This window comes from Schistocerca serialis, chromosome 2 (genome assembly GCF_023864345.2).
Source record: "Schistocerca serialis cubense isolate TAMUIC-IGC-003099 chromosome 2, iqSchSeri2.2, whole genome shotgun sequence".
Classification (NCBI taxonomy): Eukaryota; Metazoa; Arthropoda; class Insecta; order Orthoptera; family Acrididae; genus Schistocerca; species Schistocerca serialis.
The window spans coordinates 276710869-276732733 of record NC_064639.1 but is presented as its reverse complement, the minus strand read 5'-3'; the positions used below and the strand labels follow the sequence as shown (position 1 = coordinate 276732733).

The 21865-nt window shown below is 42.2% G+C and overlaps 2 protein-coding genes across 3 annotated transcripts in view; both read right to left on the bottom strand.

Annotated features, from left to right (window-relative positions):
- The window catches only part of LOC126457036 (uncharacterized protein K02A2.6-like), a 432608-nt gene that overhangs the window by 290231 nt on the left and 120512 nt on the right, over positions 1 to 21865 (bottom strand). The window lies entirely within an intron of this gene.
- Positions 1 to 21865, bottom strand: part of LOC126457037 (hemolymph lipopolysaccharide-binding protein-like) — a 480588-nt gene that overhangs the window by 420316 nt on the left and 38407 nt on the right. Inside the window, exon 5 of one of the 2 annotated variants that reach the window (XM_050093025.1) lies at positions 19217 to 19563. The exons of the other annotated variant lie outside the window; for it this stretch is intronic. Coding sequence (XP_049948982.1) covers positions 19391 to 19563 — 173 coding nt within the window. The 3' untranslated portion in view covers positions 19217 to 19390. Of the gene's footprint in view, positions 1 to 19216; positions 19564 to 21865 lie in introns of those variants that run through there. 2 annotated transcript variants of the gene reach the window in all.

Sequence of the window (21865 nt, the reverse complement as noted above, 5' to 3'; positions counted from 1 at the left end):
GTTTTGTCATTGAGGACGCCGCACCATGGTAGCGATTCAGTGGCAGAAAGAGGACCTGGTGACCAACGTGATAAGGATGGCCGTTTCGATTTGTTCTGGCCTTAAATACCCTGCCCTCTGAGCTCAGAAGTTGGAGAGACTGAAATGGCGGCAGACCTGTGAGGGCGGAACGGTTTTGTACACCCGAGCCTCGTAGTAGCCATGGCTTGAAATTTAAAATAATGGCTAGGCAGCTTTCGTAGAATTTCATCATCTTGCAAGTCATTATGTATATTCAATCCTGGATCCCAAAAATTTCTCCATCCGCACGAGACAATTGTCCTCGGTTTAAGCAGTTCGATGGTGGTCCCTGATTGCCAGGAAAAATTGGTCTAATGTCGCAGTGATCATTAATTTGATCGACTTTTCAATTAATAATCTGAGCAATGTGTGACCTACATCATCCGATTCGTAAGTTTACGGGAAGTAAGAATCAATGATCGGAATTATGAATTATTTTTATTTGATCACTCTCTGTCAGGAGGCTGGTGAGAGCTCCTGTCGTTGACTCTACTCGTCGTGTTATATGTAGGTCAGAGAACGCCCCCACGATGGGTTCTGGTCGTATAAGAAATAAAATGAGTATGTTTACGAATACCAGTCGCTTCGTCCACCTGAACTGCATAAGAGTTGTTATGTTTTCTATCGATTAACTGCTCGAATAAATCCTCAGATATGTCTAAAATTTTACTACGTACTGTGCCATTAGAGATAGGAATACTTTTCAGTTGTTGAGCAAATAAGTCACCGAACATTTTTAACACTATAATCAATCGCTGCCGATAAAACCAGACATTCTGCAGCGGTGTGTGGTTTCTTGCATTTACCAAGCCTACATGAAATCTGATAAGCGATAAAAATGACCTAGGAAGTTACATCCATGGTTTTAACAAAGTTGTAGACAGTAAAATATTTGGTTTCCTAATAAAAAGTTATTTTCGTAGTTTCGCTATTGGAGGTTGTTTCGTTTGAAGATGTCTCCCTAAATTGTTAGGCTTTATGCTACAAGAGCTAACATAGTTGGACAAATTACGCACTGCGGAAGTCTTCGCCATTGACGGTAGTTTAGGTGAAGCCTAGCAATAAATAGATCACAACATAGCTTCTCGTTTTCACGTTTCAAGTATCTCCCTACCATTCGTCGTGAGCGTCTTCATTCCTGTCACTGACCATGAACCGATGCGTACTGCAGTTAAGTCTTCCTCGCATAGTCTGAAAGAGATAGCAGGTGGCGTGCATCTACCGGTCCGTGTGAGTGGCTTGCCGGTTAACAATGTGACTGAGACACCCATTTGCTTTACGGCGGACGAGGACATCAAGGTATCAACCGTATCTACCTCCATCCTAAGCTTGATGTTGTCATGGATGTTGCTGGCATGCTCTATAATTCTCCCAGCTTTTCACGTTCATAAGACCAGTCAACTAACATATCGTCGACGTAACGATAAAAGCAACCAGCTTTGCAGGAGCTGTGTCCAGGGCGATCCTCAAAATAAACCTCGCATTCGTATATTACGTAGCTCTATGGGGAGGAAACGTCGTGCACCCTTTAACACTTTACATAGCTGTACCGCTGGATAAAAACTGGAATATAGGTCATCTGAATTGTTTACCTTTGTAGAACTATAGTCGGCAGGTTGACACGACCAGGGACGAAGTTTGTACATTGTGTTCCATAATTAACTGCATCAACATCTTCCGGTGTTAGAAGGAATGTTAAGAAAGGTACGAAATTAGTTTTCCTTAACAAGTGTGATAGGATACAAATTTCAGAGTATGTGACTAGTGATTGCCAAATACTCAGGCATAAGGACGAAGCTGTGAAGCACAAATGAAGAATTCATAAGAATTTTTCAATATGCCTTACATTAGTAGGTGCCGGCTAAGGTCTTGAGGGATGGGAAAGATCCATCGCAGTGCAATAGCCGTGTTAAAGAAGTGGTACGAAATAAAGCGAGCTTCATCACAGGTTTAAGCAATTCTAAGGTTTAGCTGACAAACAAAACTTAATCAAGAAAAATTAATCTAAGAAGCGAGATACAAAAAGAGTTCAGTTAATCTGTAAGTAAATTTTCTTCAGTCTATCTGACTAAATACCGTAAGAAGTTGTGGTCATACATGAAATAAGTATGCCGATCTAAATCTTGTATTCAGTAATTCAATGACCATCCAGGCATCCAAACAGAAGATGGCAGAGAGAAGGTCAAAATACTGAATTCAGTCTTGCGAAAAGGAAATTGTTATGTGGTAAATCTTTACACCATAGGACGAACGCCGATTATCAGATACTGAGATAGGTGATGGTGGAATAGAAAATAGACTAAAACAGCTGAATAGTGGGCTGTATGAGATACCTGTGAGATTGTCACGGGATTGTGGGAAAGAACTGCTTCTCTTTCTGGTAGTAGCAGTTTGTCGCAATTGCTGGGGCAATTGAGGGTGACTAGCGACTGGAAAAAAAAAAAAAAAAAACGCAGGAAACTCCAGTTTTCAAGTAGGTTCGTAAGGATAGACACATGTAATTATAGTCCTATACTGCTCACGTCAGTCTGTTACAGAATCATGGAACTACAAAATTATGGAATGTGTTATATGCTTACGACCTAGGACTTTTATTGGAAAGCGAGAAACTGCTTTATAGAAATCAACACGTATTCTCCAGAGATCTAATGAAACCCAGCCCTCTCTGTTCGAGATCCACAACTGCGTAAACATCGGCGCCCAGGTTGATGCCGTGCTCCTTAACTGCAGAAAGACTTTCGGCAGAGTTCCGCATTATCGTGTAGTGAACAAAATACGAGTTTACTGAATATCGAACAGATCTGTGATTCGATTCAGGACTTCCTTGCAGACAGAACACGACATGTCACTCTTAGCGGAACGAAAATCAACAGATGAGAAGGTAATTGTAGGAGTTTTACAAGGAATGTTTACAATCTGTGTGGAATATAAGTAGGCTGTTTAGGTTTTTCTATGTAAGCAGGCTGTTTAGGTTTTTATGTTGGTAACGCCACGTGGTGCTCTGAATGAAATTCGCTAACTGCACTGTGTGCAGTCTGTGGCTGGTCGGACTCATTGCTGGAATATTTGCTTGTGTTGTGTTGGGCAGTTGGATGTGAACAGCGCGTAGCGTTGGGCAGTGGGCGGTGATCCGCCAGCAGTGGTGGATGTGAGGAGAGAGATGCCAGAGTTTTGAGAGGTTCCTATGAGCGGCGGCCTGGACGTGTGTCCGTCAGAAAAAGGAAATTCCTTTAATTGAATGTCACAAAATTATAAATATATGATGACTGTTGAACGCTATTAAGTTAAATACATTGTTTGTTCTTCATCAAAATCTTTCATTTGCTAACTATGCCTGTCAGTAGTTAGTCCCTTCAGTAATTAGAATATTTTATTTAGCTGTCAGTACTGGTGCCCGTTGTATTGCAGAAGGTCGAGTAACGAAGATTTTTGTGAGGTAAGTGGTCCATGAAAGGTATAAGTCATTGTTAGTCAGGGGCATTCTTTTGTAGGGATTATTGAAAGTCAGGATGCTTGGCGCTAAAGTAATGTGTGTCAGTTTAGTGATGATCAGAATAAGTAAAGAGAAAACTGCTGAGTACTTTGAGTTTTGCTCAGCTACTTGAAATTCAAATGACGTAAGAGATTTTCCAGCACTGTCATTCTTTACATTCAAAGGAGAAGTTTCATGAAATGATCCCATGCATAAAGTCAAAAGCTATATGAGGCTATTTTCAGATGATGTAGTTGCCCATGACAATGTAGCACCTCTAGAAAGACAAGTGTATTGCGTTAAGACCTGCAGAAGAGACATTACACTTTTCGATTGCGATATAATCGACAAACCACTGGGAACAGTAACAACCATAGAAAATCTGGGCATAAACATCCGGAGAGACCTGAAGTGGAATGATCACATAAAACAAAAATGTCAGGTTAAGCCTCACTGGAAGTGTCTGAAGGAAATGTAGTTCATCCACGAAAAAGGTTCGACCAGTTCTTGGTTATTGCCCATCAGTGTGAAACCATTATCAGGATGGATTAATAGAAGAGACTGACAATATCAACGAAGAGTGACATGTTTGGTTACAATATTGTTTATTTGGAGCGAGAGGTTACAGAAATGATCAACAAACTCCAATGGCAGACGTTACAAGTGAGGTTTTGTGCTGAAAGAGAAACGTAGTTTCTTCTTCACGGTTCTTTTGCTAGATCAGAAATCATCCCATGATCTGCTATTTTTTTTTGACATAAATTATAGTATACAAGAACCTGTGCAGAGGATTGGGTGATTTTTTTCTGGAGTTTGTGTTGCATATGATACGTTGTACGTGTATGCATGTGTTATCTGCCACATGTCTGCAGTGGCTTTCATAGCTTTTGCAACTGCAGTTCCAAGTTGTTGCCAACCTGGGTGTGTGAGTCAGAGTTGTAGACGGAACTGCAGCTGCAGTCTGCCATGGTTGGCTATACTCGGAAGTTCGTCTTTGCCCCCACGACGAACCAGGGGTCGGGATGGTCTTTGTGACCGCCATGTTTCGCCGCTGGACGTTGGATGTGGAGATGCGAAGTTGTGTTTTACATGTGCACCGCAAATTCACCACATTGAAGATACTGTATGTGAGGCAAATATGTGAATCCGATCTTTCACAAGAATTCTTGTCGATAGGTTTGGGAAAAATTTGTATTTTTGTATGATCATCCTTCCAACTGGAGGTCTGAAGGACTTCGGCCGTTCACGTATGTAATAAAACTGAACACCTACCGCCGTCCTTACGGTCTAATTTATTATATGGCTACCTGTTTCGGTGCTTCAGTACGCCGTCGTCAGCCCTTAGGGGGTAACTGACGCTTAGGGGTAACTACAATCGTATACACGATTTATCAGTGACCAACATCTGTGAACTGGTTTCCGCAGACTGTTGTCAACTATGGCAGATGTTTCGAGGCACAACATCTTTCTTACAGCTAGTCTGCGAAAATCAGTTCATAGATGTTGACCACTGATCAATCGTGTATACTATTGGAGTCAACACCCAGTTAAGGCCTGAAGACATTCTACTGAAACACGGAAACTGGTAGCCAAAGAATAAATAACATCGCAAGGATGGCAGTAGATGTTCCATTTTATTACAGAATTCTATTTTGTTCATTTTATTAGAATATTGAGTCTGGAAGTACTGAATCAGTGAGGGCCCTTTGTCCTTGCAACAGTCATTTACCTCAGGCAGTCCTTACCATAGTCATGAGAGTGCGTAGTGTTAAATTGCGGCATACATGCCGTATGGTAGAATAAGTTCTACAATTTACTTGTGTGTGACTCATTTTGTCCAGACAAGCACAATTTATAGGCCTGTAACGGAACCGTTGCCTTCGGGGCGGCTCGTGATCACTAGTTGCACGGAGAATGAGGTGAAAGGATGCTTGTACAGATTCGTGACAGATTTGTTTGTATAGTAATTAGTTACAATATCTTGTATATAACATCGACCGTATTAATTCTCAATAACTCCGGAACGGTCTACATTGAGTAATTATGCGATTGCTCTCACGGTCCGTAGATGGATATTGCACGAGGTAATGTGACTTACCCTTTCTGAGGAATGAAATTAAACATAGGAAGTTCACGAGTGTGAAGTAATTAGCAAAGTTCTAGAGTTCATTGAGTCGAAGTGAGTGAAGGATAGCGCTGAATTTGTCTGTTGGCTACCGCACTGGAGTATACGGGGGATATGTACGAGCCTGTCATCCCTGAATGTACCTGAAATACACTGAAGCGCAAAGAACCTGGGATAGGCATGTGTACGCAAATACAGAGATATGTAAACAGGCCGAATACGGCGCTGCGGTCAACAACGCCTATATAACACAACAAGTGTCTGGTGTAGTTGTTAGATCGGTTAGAGCTGCTACAATGACAGGGTGTCAGGATTTTGGTGAGTTTGAACGTGGTGTTATAGCCGGCGCACGAGCGATAGGATACAGCATCTCCGAGGTAGCGATGAAGTGGGGATTTTCCCCTACGACCATTTCACGAGTGCACCGTGAATATCAGGAATCCGGTAAAAAATCTAATCTCCCACATCGATGCGGCCGGAAAAAGATCCTGTAAGAACAGGAACAACGACGACTGAAGAGAATCGTTCAACGTGACAGAATTGCACCCCTTCGGCAAATTTCTGAAAGCTTCTATGCTGACCCATCAACAAGTGTCAGCGTGCGAACCGTGCAACGAAACATCATCGATACGGACTTCCGGAGCCGAAGACCCACTCGTGTACCCATGATAACTGCACTATACAAAGATTTACGCCTCGCCTGGGCCCGTCAACACCGACATTGGACTGTTGATGACTGGAAACATGTTGCCTGGTCGGACGAGTCTCGTTTCAAATTATATCTAGTGAATGGGACACTCTCCTGAGTTTAAAATCTTCAGCTGGCAACCATACTCTCCAGACATGAACATTATTGAGCATATCGGGGATGCCTTCCAACGCGCTGTTCAGACGAGATCTCCAACCCCTCGTACTCTTTAGGATTTATGGGCAGCCTTGTAGGATTCATGGCGTCAGTTCCTTCCAGCATTACTTCAGACATTAATAGAGTCCATAAAGGCGTCGTGTAGCGGCACTTCTGCCACTCGCGAGGGCCCCACACGATGTTAGGCAGGTGTACCAGTTTCTTTGGCTCTTCATTGTAGAACATAATGCAAGTGAAGGTGTCTGTTTAGATGAGAATAGTATTTGAATAACTTATTTTATCCACGGGAATTATTGTTTTGTGGGGTAACATTTTGTGACGTTTGAGTGTTCTTCGTAATCAGTGCTGTCTTGCTATTTTCATTCAGCGACATTAAATTAGAGGAAATTACAGCGCGTTTTTATCTGTGTGTGTGAGAGGGTGTGTGGGAGTGCGAGGAGTTTGAGACAAAATGGTTCCAGTCACTAAATAATCGAGGCACATGCTGATCCATATTTTTCTGTGCAGTTCACATATTCGTAGAACATTTAGACTTGATTTGAGAGGAAGTAATAACGAGTGGTTAGAAAACTGAGAGGTCTGTTTTGTAGGCAGTTACATTTATGTTCAGTACCATAGAATCATTTTGTGGACGTGTTTCTTTCCCGCCAAATGTAGGTGGATGGTTCGAATAAAGACCATGAATTGGGTGTCCATATTGTTTTTCCACTCTGTCACATAGGGCCTTACCCACAGTTTTGTCGGCCGTCCGCTGTGGCCGAGCGGATCTAGGCGCTTCAGTCTGGAACCGCGTTGCTGCTACAGTCGCAGGGTCCAATCCTGCCTCGGGCGTGGAGGTGTGTGATGTCCTTAGGTTATGTTTAAGTAGTTCTAAGTCTAGGGGACTGATGACCTCAGATGTTAAGTCCCATAGTGCTCAGAGCCATTTGAACCACTGTTTTGTCAAGGCGTACCGCCATAATTCAGAATTCCCATGATTCAGGTTGCACTTTGGAATATCTTTGATGTGTAAATGGGACGGGACTGAGCGAAGCCTTCATCATTATTCAGTTAATTACTGGCGTTATCCGTTGCTTAGTTTAATTATCATCCACCAATAGAGAATGGATTTGTCATTAGCCGGTGTCGAAATACCTCGCTGATAAAGTCGTTTGAATCCAGTGCAGCACCTCAGTAGCGTGATTATCTGTGATCACAGGAGAATGTACACTTAATGTCCATATCGTCTACATTACATAAAAATAAAAATATTTGACTGAATGTGTTGGTACGAATACGTAGAAAAGACTATTTTCATATGAAATACAATTATTTAAATTAAAGCCAGAGTACACCAGTAGTAAATGGAAAATAATTAATCATTCCATCGGTGTAGTCACGTATCACTGCATATGACGTGATTTGTTGTTGGATTTCCTAGAGAGTAAGTTCCGAACAGGGTAATTTCCGCCGCAAACCGTAAGGTGGCTTGCGGAGTATAGATATGCATATCTCGATGCAAAACCAGGAACTCTCAAGGCGCCTCCAAGTACCTAGGCTAAACAACAAACTCCCGATGGAAAAGCAACTGAAGGGTCACATTTTACGAGTTACAAGCTTCTTAACAATTATGGGATGGACCCGTGGTCTAGGGGTAGCGTCGTTGATTCATAATCAAAACGTCTTCGGTCCCGGGTTTGATCCCCGCCACTGCCTAAATTTTGATAAATAATCAGCATTGGCGGCCGAAGACTTCCGGCATAAGAAGTCACTCTCATTCTGCCAACGGCTTTGTCAAAGAGAGCGGAGGAGCGGATAGAGGTTCAGGGCACCCTCTTGTCCTAGGGGTGGGAAATTGCCCCTAAAGGCGGAAGAATCAGCAGTGATCAACGACATGAGGATGCAGAAGCCAATGGAAACCACTGCATTAAAGACACGTAACGTGTATCCACAGGACATGTGGCCTGTAATTGAAGATGTGTCATGATGATCTCTCCATTGGCAAAAGACTAAGGAATAGTTTCCCATTCGGATCTCCGGGAGGGGACTGCCAAGGGGGAGGTTACCATGAGAAAAAGATTGAATAATCAACGAAAGGATAACGTTCTACGAGTCGGGGCGTGGAATGTCAGAAGCTTGAACGAGGTAGGGAAACTAGAAAATCTGAAAAGGGAAATGCAAATGCTCAATGTAGATATAGTAGGGGTCAGTGAAGTGAAGTGGAAGGAAGACAAGGATTTCTGGTCAGATGAGTATCGGGTAATATCAACAGCAGCAGAAAATGGTATAACAGGTGTAGGAATCGTTATGAATAGGAAGGTAGGGCAGAGGGTGTGTTACTGTGAACAGTTCAGTGACTGGGTTGTTCTAATCAGAATCGACAGCAGACCAACACCGACAACGATTGTTCAGGTAAACATGCCGACGTCGCAAGCTGAAGATGAACAGATAGAGAAAGTGTATGAGGATATTGAAAGGGTAATGCAGTATGTAAAGGGGGACGAAAATCTAATAGTCATGGGCCACTGGAATGCAGTTGTCGGTGAAGGAGTAGAAGAAAAGGTTACAGGAGAATATGGGCTTGGGACGAGGAATGAAAGAGGAGAAAGACTAACTGAGTTCTGTAACAAGTTTCAGGTAGTAATAGCGAATACTCTGTTCAAGAATCACAAGAGGAGGAGGTATACTTGGAAAACGCCGGGAGATACGGGAAGATTTCAATTAGATTACATCATGGTCAGACAGAGATTCCGAAATCAGATACTGGACTGTAAGGCGTACCCAGGAGCAGATATAGACTCAGATCACAATATAGTAGTGATGAAGAGTAGGCTGAAGTACAAGACATTAGTCAGGATGAATCAATACGCAAAGAAGTGGGATACGGAAGTACTAAGGAATGACGAGATACGTCTGAAGTTCTCTAACGCTATAGATACAGCAATAAGGAATAGCGCAGTAGGCAGTACAGTTGAAGAGGAATGGACATCTCTAAAAAGGGCAATCACAGAAGTTGGGAAGGAAAACATAGGTACAAAGAAGGTAGCTGCGAAGAAACCATGGGTAACAGAAGAAATACTTCAGTTGATTGATGAAAGGAGGAAGTACAAACATGTTCCGGGAAAATCAAGAATACAGAAATACAAGTCGCTGAGGAATGAAATAAATAGGAAGTGCAGGGAAGCTAAGACGAAATGGCTGCAGGAAAAATGTGAAGACATCGAAAAAGATATGATTGTCGGAAGGACAGACTCAGCATACAGGAAAGTCAAAACAACCTTTGGTGACATTAAAAGCAACGGTGGTAACATTAAGAGTGCAACGGGAATTCCACTGTTAAATGCAGAGGAGAGAGCAAATAGGTGGAAAGAATACATTGAAAGCCTCTATGAGGGTGAAGATTTGTCTGATGAGATAGAAGAAGAAACAGGAGTCGATTTAGAAGAGATAGGGGATCCAGTTTTAGAATCGGTATTTAAAAGAGCTTTGGAGGACTTACGGTCAAATAAGGCAGAAGGGATAGATAACATTCCATCAGAATTTCTAAAATCATTGGGGGAAGTGGCAACAAAACGACTATTCACGTTGGTTTGTAGAATATATGAGACTGGCGACATACCATCTAACTTTTGGGAAAAGCATCATCCACACAATTCCGAAGACGGCAAGAGCTGACAAGTGCGAGAATTATCGCACAATAAGCTTAATAGCTCATGCATCGAAGCTGCTTACAAGAATAATATACAGAAGAATGGAAAAGAAAATTGAGAATGCGCTAGGTGACGATCAGTTTCGCTTTAGGAAAAGTAAAGGGACGAGAGAGGCAATTCTGACGTTATGGCTAATAATGGAAGCAAGGCTAAAGAAAAATCAAGACACTTTCATAGGATTTGTCGACCTGGAAAAAGCGTTGGACAATATAAAATGGTGCAAGCTGTTCGAGATTCTGAAAAAAGTAGGGGTAAGCTATAGGGAGAGACGGGTCATATACAGTATGTACAACAACCAAGAGGGAATAATAAGAGTGGACGCTCAAGAACGAAGTGCTCGTATTAAGAAGGGTGTAAGACATGGCTGTAGTCTTTCACCCCTACTCTTCAATCTGTACATCGAGGAAGCAATGATGGAAATAAAAGAAAGGTTGAGGAGTGGAATTAAAATACAAGGTGAAAGGATATCAATGATACGATTCGCTGATGACATTGCTATCCTGAGTGAAAGTGAAGAAGAATTAAATGATCTGCTGATCGGAATGAACAGTCTAATGAGTACACAGTATGGTTTGAGAGTAAATCGGAGAAAGACGAAGGTAATGAGAAGTAGTAGAAATGAGAACAGCGAGAAACTTAACATCAGAATTGATGGTCACGAAGTCAATGAAGTTAAGGAATTCTGCTACCTAGGCAGTAAAATAACCAATGACGGACGGAGCAAGGAGGACATCAAAAGCAAACTCGCTATGGAAAAAAGGCATTTCTGGCCAAGAGAAGTCTACTAATATCAAATACCGGCATTAATTTGAGGAAGAAATTTCTGAGGATGTACGTCTGGAGTACAGCATTGTATCGTAGTGAAACATGGGCTGTGGGAAAACCGGAACAGAAGAGAGTCGAAGCATTTGAGATGTGGTGCTATAGACGAATGTTGAAAATTAGGTGGACTGATAAGGTAAGGAATGAGGAGGTTCTACGCACAATTGGAGAGGAAAGGAATATGTGGAAAACACTGATAAGGAGAAGGGACAGGATGATAGGACATCTGCTAAGACATGAGGGAATGACTTCCATGGTACTAGAGGGAGCTGTAGAGGGCAAAAACTGTAGAGGAAGACAGAGATTGGAATACGTCAAGCAAATAATAGAGGACGTAGGTTGCAAGTGCTACTCTGAGATGAAGAGGTTAGCACAGGAAAGGAATTCGTGGCGGGCCGCATCAAACCAGTCAGTAGACTGACGACCAAAAAAAAAAAATTATGCTACAATTTTCGTTCCCACTTGGTGACGTAGTGTAACAAGACAAGAGCCTGTGTTTATGCAGAGCGTCGTGTGTGGAGCTGAGCACAGGGGTCAGTGTCTTAGCCATGGCGCAGCAACACGTCTGACACCTGGTGCAGCAGAGAGTGAATGAAGATTTTGTGAGCAATTACTCATACATCAAACTATAGTCTGTCTGTAAACTCAAGAGCGAACAGCGCTTTTGGTGGGGGAAGGAGCCTCTTCCGGAAGAACCCTGCCACCGGCCTACAGGGGCACCAAAAATCAGTTATTTGTTGCTTATAATCTAACATCTGTCTTCAACTAAACGTTTGCTCTCTAATTCTCCTTCTAGTATCATATTATCTACCCCCTTGTATCGTAACTCATGTTCTAGCTAATGTTTTCCTTGTATTGCTTTCCTTGCCTATTCTGCGAAGAAATGCCACAATCAAGCATTCAGTGCCATTACCATGCTGTCCTCCAGATGGACATTCTCAGAAAATTCTTTTCCTCGTTAAGACCTATGTCTGATACTAATAGAATTTTGTTAGTTAGAAATGGTCACTTTGCCCGTATTAAGCACCTTCTGATGACCTCCTTGTGTCGTCCATTACACGTTACTTTACCTCCTCTTTCAGTACGTCATCTCCAACTTTGATTCAACGCTTCTCAGTCTCCTAATTTCTGCTTCTCTTTAACGCTTCCATTTTTCTTTGGTCGCTCTCGATCCATATACAGTACTACGCAGACAGTTCATTCCATTCGATCCAACAGCTCCTGTAGTTTTCATATGGAGCTGCAGTTTCCTCAGTGGACTGTATCACTGATAGCATTTCACCCATAATTTCATTCCGTTTCTGGGCCATTCTTTTATGCCGGCCGAAGTGGCCGTGCGGTTAAAGGCGTTGCAGTCTGGAACCGCAAGACCGCTACGGTCGCAGGTTCGAATCCTGCCTCGGGCATGGATGTTTGTGATGTCTTTAGGTTAGTTAGGTTTAACTAGTTCTAAGTTCTAGGGGACTAATGACCTCGTTCGTGTGATCTTAGTTGACAATGTCAGCTCGTTAACTTTGTATATTCACTGATCTACTTCGGTTTCCTGAAGAGATGGGTAATCACCCTGCATTGCAAGCAAATGAGCAGAATACGAAGAAGAGGAGGTATTTGGGAAGCAACTAGCCTTCGATCGTTTCTAATGTTATTACAGCGTGTGTTAAGGAGGCGACACAAAAAGATCTGTTGGCTAATATTACCAGTCCCAATCAAAGGGTTGCAATTTATGCAAACGTCAGCGTCGTCGCAATAGGACGCACAATGAAGGAACGCGAAAAAAACCGCATGGTTTACTGGAATCGCCACGAAGGAAAACTAATAATTTTGGGAGGAAACCCATCGTTATGGACAGTTTCACAATTACGTAAAACCTTTGATGCTATCGAAGAGCAGCATTTGAATGTATTCTGTCACTAAACCTCTATCTCGGCTACTACTCACTTAATTCTAAGACATATTGCTAAAAACATATGCGCAATAGCTATTCTAGACACTGCTGAAATTTCCTTCGGAACATGTACACCGATTCTGGACTAGTAGTAAAAAGCTTTACATACGAGGTGCGTTCACACATTATTTTTTTTATTTTTTGGTAATAACTTTATTTGTTAATCTACAGAAATGTTATCGTCTTCAAAATATTCCCTGTTACATACTATACAATTAGGGCAGTGCATTTTCCAATTCCCGGAACACTTTAGGAACTATTTCCTCGCGATATCTCATCCATATTTGTAAAACTGCTGTCCTTTAAGGCCTGCTTCGAAATGTTTATACCTCTTGTATGCACTTTGTTTACTCATAACAGTCTCACTAAAAGCAATATTTAAGATTTATAAAAATTTTATACATTTTATACCATTATTATAACGAAATGTAATACAGATTCTCTAATCTATTTTTATACAAAACAAATAATCGTTAACGCTACCAAAAGACTTATAACCTTTTGGACAGCTGACAACAGAGTAAATACCCAATATGTATAACATCGTACACATACTTTTATGACTTGTTTACGAAGACAGTGATAAAAAAATGGTTCAAATGGCTCTGAGCACTGTGGGACTCAACTGCTGAGGTCATACGTCCCCTAGAACTTAGAACTACTTAAACCTAACTAACCTAAGGACAACACACACATCCATGCCCGAGGCAGGATTCGAACCTGCGACCGTAGCGGTCGCGCGGTTACAGCCTGTAGCGCCAGAACCGCTCGGCCACCAGCGGCCGACACAGTGATAAAAAAGTAATGCCAATAGGACTAATACAACACGCAAAATTATAAATTTCTGGTTACTTTTTAAACAATCTTCGTGTTGCAAGAATTCTTAAGTTTCAATGCAACCTTTCAAAGAAAACTTCTACCGTTTAGTAGAAACACAATGTAAGAACAGGCCTTAAATTCTTCAGACTGATTGCATTATATGGGGTTCGTTTTGCGAATAGCAATAGAGCAAAATACATTCGTATGAACAGGCATTCTGTTCTATATTTGTACGCGTAGTAGAATCCTGACTTCCATTCTTATCTTAGTCTGTGGAAAGTTAAAGACAGCAGAAAGGTTGTTACACGTTATGACCAACGAGGGAAGCAAGAATAAAGAAACATCAAAACATATATTCATAGGATTCGTTGACCTAAAAAACGTGTTGGACTATGGAAAGTGATAGAAGATGTTTGAAATCTTTACAAATATAGTTATACCCGACGGTAAAAGATAGGCAATACACAACAAGTTTAAGTAAAAGGAGCAAACAATGAGAACTGAAGACGGGGAGGAAAGTGCTTTGGTTAAAATTGGTATGTGACGAATATGGACCTTTTCTCTCCTCTGCTGTTCCACCAGTAGCAAAGGCGGAAATAAAAGAATGGCTGGCTCAAATGGCTCTGAGCACTATGGGACTCAACTGCTGAGGTCATTAGTCCCCTAGAACTTAGAACTAGTTAAACCTAACTAACCTAAAGACATCACAAACATCCATGCCCGAGGCAGGATTCGAACCTGCGACCGTAGCGGTCTTGCGGTTCCAGACTGCAACGCCTTTAACCGCACGGCCACTTCGGCCGGCATAAAAGAATGGCCCAGAAACGGAATGAAATTATGGGTGAAATGCTATCAGTGATACAGTCCACTGAGGAAACTGCAGCTCCATATGAAAACTACAGGAGCTGTTGGATCGAATGGAATGAACTGTCTGCGTAGTACTGTATATGGATCGAGAGCGACCAAAGAAAAATGGAAGCGTTAAAGAGAAGCAGAAATTAGGAGACTGAGAAGCGTTGAATCAAAGTTGGAGATGACGTACTGAAAGAGGAGGTAAAGTAACGTGTAATGGACGACACAAGGAGGTCATCAGAAGGTGCTTAATACGGGCAAAGTGACCATTTCTAACTAACAAAATTCTATTAGTATCAGACATAGGTCTTAACGAGGAAAAGAATTTTCTGAGAATGTCCATCTGGAGGACAGCATGGTAATGGCACTGAATGCTTGATTGTGGCATTTCTTCGCAGAAAAGGCAAGGAAAGCAATACAAGGAAAACATTAGCTAGAACATGAGTTAAGATACAAGGGGGTAGATAATATGATACTAGAAGGAGAATTAGAGAGCAAACGTTTAGTTGAAGACAGATGTTAGATTATAAGCAACAAATAATTGAAGATACTAAGTGCAAGTATTATTCTGAGACTGAGAAGTGGTATATTTTGTATGACATATTCTCAATTATTTTGTATCTTCTGATGTAGGCCATGGTTTTAGAATCGACGTAAGTATTCGAAACTATTCAGCACTATAGATTACTTGCAAATGTAAGAGAAAACTAAATAAATAAAGAATAAATTGAGTTGCTGGTCTTTTAAGCCAATGAATTGTTGGACCTGCACAAGAGAGAAAGTCGTGGCGGGTCGCATAAGACCAGTCACAGGTCCCCAATTATTATTTAATCGCGCTAAACGCAGAGCTCTCCCCAGTGTATCCAACAGATCTATTGGGCGGGTTGACGCAGTGGCTACAATAAGCTACTGAACTCGCTTACCAGAGGAGCAACCAGCAAACCTCCGTCTGACTGATCATATTGAGGCTTTCCGTGGTTTTCCCAGATCTCTTCAGATGAACATTCGGGATGCTCCCTCGGTAGCATCACGGTCTAATTCTATCCTCATTTCTGACGTCTCAGAGATGCTGCTCTGTTTTTAATGGACTCGTCGTCATCTGGTGGCCTAGTCCACCAGTCTTTCGCACGTTTGACACAAACACGTCGTATGTCTTTTTTTCTATGAAATTTCTGGCTTACGTCAAAGTTTTTTACGGACTTCACATTCACAATTCGCCTCAGTGAAAGCTATTGACGTGTCTGAGGTAATTACTTACAGATCTACACGACTGTTGCACAAAGAGTTAAAAAAAGTGACAAACGGGAACGGAGTGACAGTTTCTTGTGCACAGAAGATGTACAAGGATATATATAGAGACAGGTATGAGATATACATACTTTTTGATAATATTGTCCCAGAAATCAAGTAAAATAGTCCCTAATCGCCGGTACTCGCCAAGGTTTTTGAAAGGCCCTCCTTGGTTACCACTCGAAAGTAGGAACTCCAAGTCCCCTCACAAATATTCCTAACTACGATTCCCTCTGGGTCTCTGGCTGCAAAGAACCGCCATTCTTTAACAGGATTTCAAAGTCTGCTCTGCTCCTTGCAGTAAAAAATGAGAAGTGAAAAAAGTGCTTGATTTATGTACGGGTACACTTCATATATTGAGCAAATCATCGGCCTTGCTCTATGTGTGCATCAACAAGTGCACTTTCACGTACACTCAAGTTTCCAGTTTTTTCCTCTCGAACGTAATGCCCGACTGAATTAAAATTAGTTCCCATCTCCTGTTCGAACAAAGGTTTTCGAGAGATTAGCTATGGCTGCAAGTCAAATGCTATAGCAGGAAATACCCTCCCAAATATAGCACACTGGGAATATCTCGATCCCACCAATAGCAATCCGTCTTCCGGCTACAAGTGTTCCACCGGTACCATCCGACCGCCTTGTCATCCTCACTGAGGATGCGGATAGGAGGGGCGTGTGGTCAGTACACCGCTCTCCCGGTCGTTACGATGGTTTTCTTTGTCGGGAGCCGCTAGTATCTTCTCAATTGGCATCACGAGGCAGAGTGCACCCCGGAAAATGGCAACAGCGAATGGCGGCCCGGATGGTCACCCATCCAAGTGCCGGCCACGCCCGATAACGGTAAACTTCGCTGATCTGACGGGAACCGCCGTATCCACTTCGGCAAAGCCGTTGCCTCCTCGATCCCACCAAGAACTTATCTGACATTTGCCTGAAAAGTGGTTATCTCAACAAAGGTTCATTCTCGAATATCCTGCTGTGGCCAAAGAATGATAATTACGTACAAAAATACTGAAAAAAATGTTCGTGGCCTACGGCAGACAGACTGAAAGCGTTGAATATGCCATAAATAGAACTCCCTTAAGCTTATAAACGGATAGTCAAACACACACGGAAATTCTTATTTTTTTTTTAGACATATTGGTCCAAAAGTTCAGCTCCGATTTTGCCTTACCGGCTAATATTTTCGGCTTTGATGTACAACAAATTCTGGAATTCAATCTCGCCCTCCAAAACACACACACACACACACACACACACACACACACACACACACACACACACACACACATACACACAATGTAACATAGCTACAGCATGTAAATTATCATTGATATTCCATTTTTACACAGTTGGAAACATTATATTTACACTTAATATATCTAACATGTCATCAAGATTACATAAATGTGCAGAAAGTATAAAGTTACGTAAAGCTGACAGAAATGGGTCTGTTACCACTGAAGGCATTTGCATTTACATTTATGTTCATTTACGCACTACACAATCTAAGATCAGCATTAAGCTTTGATACTTTGAAATGGAATTTTTTCCTGTATGTTCTTTGAACTTAGTATTTTCTAGACACCATATTGGCTCCCTTCAGTGTTCACAAAGCGTGATCATGTATTTCATCTAACACAACAGGGGAAACGATTCTGTTAGCACTGGATGTATTTTTATTTTACTTTAACATTTATGTTTTGTTCATTCTTTCAGTCAAAGACAATCACAAAACTTTGAGCAACGTTCAGAAACACTGCTCGTTTTTCTCTGTTGCACAGTGACACAGGGTACTCCAGAGTCGTAAAACTACACATAAAAGTCATATCAGGCCACATAAATTCATCTGGTGCTGGAGGTTTCAACACGTTGTGGGAATAAATAATGACTGGTAACAACCACCTAATCTGTGCTTTCGCCGTCCTGACAGATCACTGAAAACCAACACGAGAAATAACTGCCAAATTTTAGCTAAGCATGTTCACTCACTTCACAGCTGAGAGTCTCAGATAGAACATTAGATTTTTAGAAACCCCCATCCAGTTCTGATTCAGAAACACCATCTGTTAAAGAACTAAAGGAAATAATCAACTCTTTGAAGAACAAGAAGTCTCTCGGGGAAGACGGAATCATAGCAGAAATATGGAAAATAATATTAATAATGACCGGTATCAGTAAAACTGTTGTTAAATTCGATAAGAGCAACTATTTCACTTCAGAAATGTGATATGAATTATTACTTTCCAGTAGTGGTCACCCTCAATAAGTGCAGTTTCGTATTGGAGGCCTTCACTTCTGCTCACCTGTACATTGCGAAGAAACCGAAGTCCACGGACAGATCCAACACTAATACAACGCTCTTGGTGGCCATCTTCCTAAAAATTTGAGTCATCACGGCTTATTATCCATCTGTATCGAGTAACTAACTGTTTCTGTGGTGACGCAACCGCTGTTTGTGGTTGACAACAATAGGCGGAGTCCTCGCTTCTCTTCGAAAGCGATGCTCACTCACTCACACGCTAAGACGTCTCCCACGGATTCAAGTACGAGAGATGAAGTGCGCCACAATGGGCGAGGGTGATGGCTACAGCTTTGTTCGAATTGCAAGCGGCAAATACTGAGAGACTACGTAAGGAGCACCGATCCGGAATTCTCTCGCAGTTCGTCTGTGCATGACAAGCATGATTTTAGTAACTTTACATCAGAGTCAGACAGAGATTCCGAAATTGCAGTGCAGCGTCGCTCATTCATCCATCGCCCGCCAAAGTTTACATTTTTGCCTTTTCCATACATCTTTTTTCTTGAAGTGTTCCGCAAAGGGCATGATCAAATAGTGGCCTTCCACTTTACTATTTGAATACTGCAACAAATCGTCTCAAAAATAGGGGGCTGCTCACATCTTTCAAATTGCGTGTGTTTCTTGAAATGTACATGCATAATTGTTGCCAATGAACGAAACCTAGAGTTCGTGCGAAAGCTTTCCTGTATGGTCGCTTAAAGGGTTAATTGTACTGGTCAGTAGAATGAATATGAATAAAAACTAGTTGCTGCAAGCACTCCCTCAGAACTGACCGTTTTAAAAATATAAATTTGCCTGTGATTCGACGTTCTTAAGCTTAAAGAATAAACACGGCAATAACACTTTTCATTTCGCACGGAAGGTAAATACACTCTAGCGTTAATTTAAACGTGAAAAATTTTGATACAAATGGCAGTATAATAAATGCAACTCTTAGGAACATTCTCATTGGCTCCTTGTACGAATAATCAGCGCTAACAGAAGAAGAAATGATTTTTATTTTATGTTTTGCTTTGTAACATCTTCCTATTGGCAGAAGAAGCTGATGCGCAGTTTGTTTCTTCCATAATTTGCAACCAAGCGCAGGTGTTGAAGTTGCAGCAATTCACAGCTAACTGTAGGATACAAAAGAGTCTGCACCGAAAAGCATTAGAGACTCTGTTCGCACACAAATGGCATCTCCAGGGTGCACCTGCAGTCGTTGATGGTTCCGTCCGCATAAATATTCCCGCAGTCCTCGCCTTCCGGAGAACCGGGGAACATCCCGTTATTGGGTTCCCCCTTTGCCCAACTTACGCGGCCACTTGATTTCAGAGGTTCACCTGAAGCATAGGAAACAATCATTTCAGACACGTAAAATTTATTATTGGAATAAATGTTAAATTTGAGCAGTGAGCAAAAACCCTTATTCCTAGGCTAAATACGTTTTGCAGGCTCGAAAAAATGGCACTCATTTATGATAATCCAAGTTCCCCACGTCATCTTCCGGTCCTTTTGTAGAACCAAAGTCGAAGTTTCAAATTTTTATTGAGTTCTTACAACTGAATATCAAATGTGAAGTGACCCAAACTGCTTCCTACTGAATCACTCATTTTCATGCTAATGCAGCCATAAAAAACGTGTAACGTGCTAACAGCTGAAATGCGATTCAGAGGCCCACAGGCACGTCGTATCCTAGAAGTTTACTCACTCGCGTGGCTCAGTTTCAGGACATGGTTAAGTGTCAGAAGTTCACGGGACTTGGACGACAATGGGTGTACGCTGAAGGTGCGGGGGGAGTGGGGGATTTAGAGATGTCCCACTGACTGTACATGTAACGTGCTGAAATTATAACCTACATACTGTACTCATAGGAAAGAAGTAAACTGAAATTGTAACCTACATGTGATGTTCATGTAGTGTACTGAAATTGTAGCCCATATGTTGCACGTGTAGATGGTGATTTTTTCCATCGTGTACAAATTCTAGGGATTGATGGATGAGAGGATACGGAACAAAAAAGGTCTAATGAACTTAAGTTCAGAAAAGCTTTGTTTGCATGCAAGAGACCATTTATTCAATCATACTTTGTTGTAGAGACAGCGGTCTAATACGCACTGTACAATACAGCCACAGTTACAGTGTGCATCGTTTCCTCCTACAGGGTCGTACTGTATCTCATACGTCACGCCCGAGTGCCCTCTCCTGTCATGGTAATTGGTAATGTTGCGTCCGATTCACTTCTCTTGCTAACTCACCTTGTAGTGGATTTGATACAGCATTGTACACAATGGTTCCTTATGATCACTGGCACACAAGCTGCACTTTGCTCTCAGTGCCTCTCTGATGATTGCTCGGTCCTCACGTCCTGTTTTCTCTCTAGGCTGAGGGCTCTCTTCTTGATGCTGTGTTCGGCCATTGTTCACCCATACTTGCCAACACAGTCGAATAGAGACATCGCTCGTATTCAAATGTAGAGCGATTCGCCGATTACTGCAACCGCTTTACACGACCCCCTTCGAATCGAGAGCTCGCCGACATGGTGTTTACTTATGGAAAGGCAAATGGTAGTGTGCGGCAGCCATCAAGGTTGTATCAGGAGACCCATCTTCGCCGACAACAAGCACATCAGTCAATGTTTGCAACAGTGTTTCGTCATTTGAATGAGACAGGAATGTTTATGGAAGCAGGAGATCATGAAGGACATACCCGAAGTGATCCGACACCAGATTTGGAGGATGCTGTAGAAGGCGACTGCCGTATCGGTACCAGGAGGTTGGCCTGCCAGTACAGGGTAAGCCATATGACCGCGTGGAACATTCTCCATGACAACTTTTACAAACCTTGTCACTCACAGCTTGTGCAAGGCTTATTACCGACAGACTTTCCACATCAGGAGCAGTTTTGTCACTGGTTTCTTCACCACACAACCAAGATTTCGGTGTTGGTATCATCCACCCTATTCATAGATGAGGCCACCTTTACGCTCAGTGGCATCTTAAACTTTCATAACGATTATCCGTGGGATAGTATGCAGAACCCCATGGTATGGTGACAGAGAATCATCAGCATCGCTGACGCTGGAAACAGTGGGCAGGGAAATTGCAAACCATATTTTGGGACTAGTATTCTTCCCCCGACGCATAACAGGCCGGAAGTATCAGCGTTTCTTGAGGGTGATTTTGCTTCCCCTTGCCGGAATAAGGCCAGTGATAATTCAAGGAGTTATGTGGATGCTAAATGAGAGTGCTCCAGCCTACTTCACTATTAACATCTAGACGCATTTCAGTAGAGTCTTTCCTCGTCGATGGATTGGACGAGGGTTGAAAATGGCTCTGAGCACTTTTGATGTCATCAGTCCCCTAGAACTTAGAACTATTTAAACCTAACTAACCTGAGGACATCACACACATCCATGCCCGAGGCAGGATTCGAATCTGCGACCGTAGCGGTGGCGCGGTTCCAGACTGTAGCGCCTAGAACCGCTCGGCCACTCCGGCCGGCAAATTGGACGATGGGACCCGGTTCCATGGCCTACTCGTTTGCCGGATCTCACTCCTTGCGATTTCGTCATGAGGTCGACTCAGAAGTATCGTGGATGCAGAGCCCTTTCCAGATGTGGAGACAGTGGAGCAGCGTATTCAC